Below are 5894 nucleotides of genomic sequence, written 5' to 3' on the forward strand. Positions count from 1 at the left end.
CTGTGAGTTCGATCCAACATACACGTATGCATACGAATAACAGTGGCACCGTAGCACTGCTTTATCCACGGGAACGGCATCCTGAGATTTGAGCGACTGGAAACCAAGTCGACAGAGTTGACCCTTGGCAAAGAACTGGCATTGCGCTACGACGAATACATTCGGGGTCAACCAGCTGTTTTAATGGTGCGGTCGACTGTCCCCTCGCCTTGCGATGCTGCGCGCGAGCAGAAAATCTCAGACGGTCTCCGTTCTATCATTCGGGTACCTGATTTGTTTCCGTTTCACGGATATTGTGCTCTTGGCGAGGGCGTCCCGCCGCTGACGAAGGGAACGGGGGAGCTCGGTGGCTTGAAAGAAGCTAAATTGAGTTCTTCACAAGAAAACTCGCGTGCCTATTGGCACTCGATAATTGTAGAGCCATGCACCGATACACCCGAGCAGCGCAAGTGAATGAAAGAAAAAGGAACTGATGGCGGATTCGAAAACATGCGGTCCCAGGAAGGTTACAGAAAGACAATTCACTATTTAGTAGAGCATTAGGAAATGTTCTCTACGAATCCAGTGTGGACCAGAAGAGGCACCGCAAGACAGTGCGAGGTCGAGCAGTTTGAAACAATTACAATTTGCACTATACTTTAGACAACAACAGGTGTGCTTCTTCGCCCGATATCCGTGGAAATGCCTCTCTCTGAACTGGGAGAGTGACGCCCCTGCTGATCCAACGACTGAACGTGGCTATTGCGCACGACATGCTGGAAACCCTCCCGCAAGGCGCCCCATTTCTGCGGCTCGAAACCAAAACTGAAAACTTCCACGGTCGCCACCCAGACGCTTCTGGCAGGGGCCGGTCTTTGCTCTGCTAGAGAGCCACGCCCTCGATGTATCACCTCTCTCCTTCGCGTATCTGAATCCCTGATTGGGCAGGATTCCTTTGTAGCACTAGGCGAAACGAATATCTCCAGATAAAAAAGAGTCAACCCAGTGCTCAGTCTGTGCCTTGTGCGTCGTCCAGTTGAACAGCAACCCTTTGTGGAAGCTCACGTTTGCAAGTCTTATCGCAAATAAACTGCGTTCCTGCTGCCTCTGGCGGGGCTGTCACGCGGCCGACGGCGTCGCCCGCTGTCCCTGCAGTGGCTCGACCCAACGCACAAACGCCTTGCGCGCCAGCCGAGACCCGCGCGCTCTGTGGAGGCATCCGCCTCCTCAGCTCTTTTTCCTTCTGGTGGGCTGCTAACCGCGGCACGCCGGCTGAGGAGCATTTTCGAGATGTGTGCAGGGATCGATGTCTCCGCTGGGCAATCACGCAGCGGAGAGGGAATCCTCCGGCTGCAGATAAGGAACCGCAGGCTCGCCTGCCTCCGTCGCGGCTTCTGCCGCAGCCGCGGACGAAGACGCGGTGAAAATCCACGCCGTCCAGTCCGGCACGGGCAGGCCGCGCTCGTAGTCCGCCTTCGTATACTCCTGCGAGAAAAGCAAAAGATGAAAAGTGAACGCGGCGCTGAAGACAGGCAACCGACAAGACCGAAACTAGACGCTCCGCCGGGCCCGGACCCGCCTGCCTGGCTTGCGCGCGTCGCGTAGAAGCCGCGCGGAAAGCAGCGAAAGAAAAGAAGAACGAGAAAAAGCGCCGAATATCGTCAACGCACAGGACTCGAACCCACGCGCAGGCGAAAGGGACGGGACAAACAACTGCTTTGCAAGTCAGGCCAGAAAAAAGGCCGCGAACCTCGTGGAAAAGTCAGAGGCCAAATAAGAGAGACCGTGGAGCGCATCAACGCCCATCAAAGAAGCAAATGCTTGAGAAACATTCAAAGGAAAGCAGTCAAAAATCCGCCTCGGAGTGACCCTACCTGCTTGCCTGGCAGCCCAGCGTGGATGGAGCCTCCGGTCCATGACCGCAGCAGCGGCGAGAAGCACGGTACGCCGAAGTTGACTAGAGGCCGCAGCTTCTCCAGGCTCGGCTCCGCCGCCAAATGCGCCCTAAAGAAGCAAGCAATCCAGACATCAAACACACAAGGCCTTCCTGCAACTCGAGCTGCGCGCGCGACCTGAGTCTCTCCTGCCTCCCGCGAGCGTCTTTGGGGAGCAGTCCGGAGACCAGACGGACCAATTTGAGGAATGAAAAGCAAGAGGGACACGTCGCACACACACGAGTGACCCGACGACTAGAGGGATCGATATTCTCAAGACGGCAGATCTCAAGAGTCTGCACGCGCATACATGCGCTCTGCAGAGAAGGCTGTGAACGCATGCAGACTGTGATTCTTAGCGCGGTTCACATGCGACGTCGAGGCAACTGGAGAGGAACATGCTACCTCGATGTCAGACCGCGCCACTGCGGCGGAAAAGAAAAATCCCTGCGCTCTCTCTGTGAAGTCTCCCAAGTCCACAGGCCGCGGCCAGGCTCTTCGTCTCTGCGCCGCGCGACGCATGGTACTTCACACGCATGCATATCTATGCAAACGAATATAATCTGAAACCTGCGTGTGGGAAGCAGCTGCCTTCCACCTGGCCCCGATTGCCCTACTACACTCTGCAGCGACCCTCGTGAGAAAGGGCTGATTTCGCGACTCGCTTACTCGAGTTCGATGGCGAGGCGGGTCGTGAAGCCCCGGAACTGAGCCGTGCCTCCGCACAAGAGAATGTTTTGAACGATCAGCTTTCGCATTTCGAAAGGGCATTTGCGAATGCATCTGCGCAGAGAACAGACGCAGAGTACACGAAGTCGACAGGCGGCGCCCAGGCGATGATCCGCAGAGCCGCGGAAACGCCTGTACGCGAAAAAATCCCGATATGAAGATACACATGTTTGCACATGCCTCGTTATTTGTATCTTAATGCTAATCCTTAGTCCTTATGCAGCGAAACAAAGCGCATGGCTTTCGACAGCGAGAGCTCAGACTCCCTCAGCTCACTCCACAGAGCTGATAAATCCGCGAAGAACTGGAAAAACTGGGGACTCGATGCGGGGACGGATGTCCGCGTCCACAAGAAAAATCAATTTTTGAGGACACGCACGCCCTTGAGGCCGATGCGTTCCACGAAGCAGCATCTGCATGGTCTACACATAAGAGCTGGTAGCGTTTGAATGAACTAGCGAAAAGAGTTGGCTGTCGCAACGGCGTCAGCCAGTTCTCACTCGACGATAGCTTCTTGAACAGACGCCGTAGCGCCATGGACCGCGCCAAAGAGAACTTCGCAAGCCTTCCACCTGCAGGACAGCGATCGCGCATTCGAAGCGAGCCGATGAGTGCCCCCGCGATGAGAAGGGACACACGTACAGGCTGCTCTGCGCTCAGTTCCATCTTTTCTATCCTTGTGTGTTCGTTTTGTGCATGAAAAGTCTTGAACGCGCTTCCCAGCCACTTGACCCGCGCTTCCACGAACCCCTCTGTCGCGGCCTCTCTGTCTCCTCTCCTCCTCGGCGCCGCTCGGCGTGTCTCTCTTTCTCGCCGCCCTCCTTCGCTTCCCCTGTCTCCGCCCTCACTTCTCACGGAGAGTTTCTGCGTTCCGTTGTCGTTCGCGGGTCGTCTTTCGTCGTTTTGGAGCTCCTCTGACACTGCCTGCTCCCCGCTGACCTGGTGGACGCGTCAATTGTGAGCGTGTTGTTGTCGTATACGCGGACCTTTATCGCCTTGTTACTTTTGAAGACCTCCACGCCGTCCTCAACCTCTTGGCCGTCGCTCGGAGCGTCTCCCTCCGCGGTGCCCGTCTCCGCTCGCTTCCGCTGCACTCGCTCGCGGCGTTGCTGGGCAGCTTCGCGGAGGTCGTACGCTGTGTAGCAGCACGTGACCTTGATGTTTTCCAGTTGCTCAGCTGAGAGGGAGTCAACCTGAGAAAACCGGCAAGAAGGAACGAATTCTGAATCCAAGCAAGGCGCACCGCAGGCGTCCTCACGAACCGTTTTTGACACGAACTGCGTATCATACCATATCCAGCTGAACATGGACTGCCGGCGGCTGCCTGTGCGCTGCACTCCCTCAAAGAACAAAAGCAGTAGCTCTGCGCAGCCTCTTCAAGAGCCGCGACCCGATTCGCGCGCGTGCACCTCCGTGCATGAAGACGCCTCGTTCTGTCTTCTCGAGCCTGCCGCGCGCCACCGGCGCCTTTCGCTCGTCTCGTTCGTGTGGCACATCTTCCTCCCTCCTCTCCCCCTCTCTCTCCCTCTCTCAAGCTCGTGCCTTCCGCCGCTCTCTCCCAGAACGAGGCTGGCACACTCTCCCCCCCCCCCAGCTGCTCTGCGGATCTCACCAGAGTGACCGCGACGGGGTCGCCGGCGACCGCCGAGCGAAGCAGATGCCGCAGTTCGCGGTCGACTGAGGCGGCGCCGACGCCGGCGACTGTGAGCGAGTGCAAGTGCGGGCAGCCCAGAACCGTCGCCAAGACGCGAGTCTCCCAGTGGCTGCAAGACTCGCAAAACACACGACACGCGAAGACAAAGCATGAGACCGGAGCCACGAACAGGCACGGTGAGCAGCCGCTCTACAGCTTCCGATCTGCCGGCGAATCGAGGCGAGATGCGCGAAGAGAGCGGTCCCCTGGGCGGGCTGCGAAACAGACGCTGCGCTGAACAGAGAAAGACACGCGGAGTCTGAGATCGCGCTGCAACACAAGTGAATCCTCCTCACCCGACATCCACGACGATGCCCGTGTCCACGCCGCAGCAGTAGAGCGGCGAGACGAGACCAGGGACGAACGCGATGCTTGGAACCTGCAAAAATCCGCATGGCTCAGGCAGCACAGAGGCTCTACCCTTGAATACACGCGAGGTACTGCGTCTGAAGCAGCAGGATGACCTAGGGGCGAGCAGAGCTCCCCGAACTATGGGCGGCTTTCAAAACAAAATGAACGCTCAGACGCCGAGACTTTGGCATTCATGATATTTCTCTGCTTCTTGGTTGCAACATACATCCTCCGGCCTTTGTCGTCGCGCGCGACGCGCGCGTTTTTCGACTTTGCAAGCCGCTGCTGTCCGCCGCTGCGCTGGTTGTCTGGTTCCCATTTTTCTGCATCGCCACGCGAAGGCAAGCCCCTCTCCAGGTTATTTAAGTGGTTTGCTCGGGGAGCCTTCTCTCTTGTGCGCCTTTCTGGTGCGCCTTGCTTCTTCGCTGCATCTTTTCTCTGCGCTCTCTGGATAACGCGCATCAGGTCGCGGCGCTCGTCTCCGCGTCACTCCTCGTCGACTTACGTCGTAGACTTCGAAGAGGAGCTGAACAAGAGCGGCTTTTTCGGCAGGGTTTCGCATCATGCCCTCGCAGAGGACGACGCTCCGGTCTTTGGGTTGGATCATGAGCCGCCTGAAGAAGAGCTCGTCGAGTTTGAGGCGGAGTCGCCACCGAGTCATCGCAGGCGTTTCGATCGGAGTGCGCTTCACGAAGGCGCTCTTCAGCGTCTTGACGTTCTCGGGACCCTTCCGCAGCTCCTGCGTGCGGACGATGCACTGCGGCTCAGGCTCGCCTCCGAGCCCGGCTTTGCAAAAGGCCGAGCCAAACTCGAGCACGACGGGCAGCTGCTCATAAAAGAAAAAGTCTTCAGCCGCCGCCGCGCCGCCCGCGATATTCGACAGAGACGAGACTCGGCGCTGGCGCGGAAGGCCCGACCAGTCCAGCAACGTCGCAGACGACCGGCGGCGCGAGGAGCCTCCACTTGGCGACGGAGGCTCGTTAGTGTCGAGTGGAGCCATCGTGGAGAGACGCAGCCAGAGCTCAGGCAAGACAGAGACAGACCCCACGCGGCCGAAGGCGCGAGAGATAACGGAGCGGTTGGAGAACCAGGAGGAGGCAGGGAGGTCGATTTAGCGTCCGCACACGGGAGCCGAGACGCGGCGGGCGCCTGCGTGTTCCTGCAGCAAGTTTCCGATGCGAGAAACGCGCAAATCCTGCAGTGGAGCC

The 5894-nt window shown here is 58.2% G+C and overlaps 1 protein-coding gene across 1 annotated transcript; it reads right to left on the reverse strand.

Annotated features, from left to right (window-relative positions):
- Positions 1-1302: 1302 nt before the first annotated feature.
- Positions 1303-5686, reverse strand: BESB_080550 (actin-like protein ALP4; the record flags this gene model as incomplete). Its single annotated transcript, XM_029366417.1, has 8 exons — positions 1303-1464; positions 1854-1983; positions 2583-2696; positions 3143-3214; positions 3582-3835; positions 4255-4405; positions 4632-4714; positions 5192-5686. The coding sequence occupies 8 exons, from the start codon at positions 5684-5686 to the stop codon at positions 1303-1305; spliced, it is 1461 nt and encodes a 486-aa protein (XP_029217848.1).
- Between the last annotated feature and the right edge of the window lie 208 nt (positions 5687-5894).

This window comes from Besnoitia besnoiti, chromosome VII, assembly GCF_002563875.1.
Source record: "Besnoitia besnoiti strain Bb-Ger1 chromosome VII, whole genome shotgun sequence".
Lineage (NCBI taxonomy): Eukaryota > Apicomplexa > Conoidasida > Eucoccidiorida > Sarcocystidae > Besnoitia > Besnoitia besnoiti.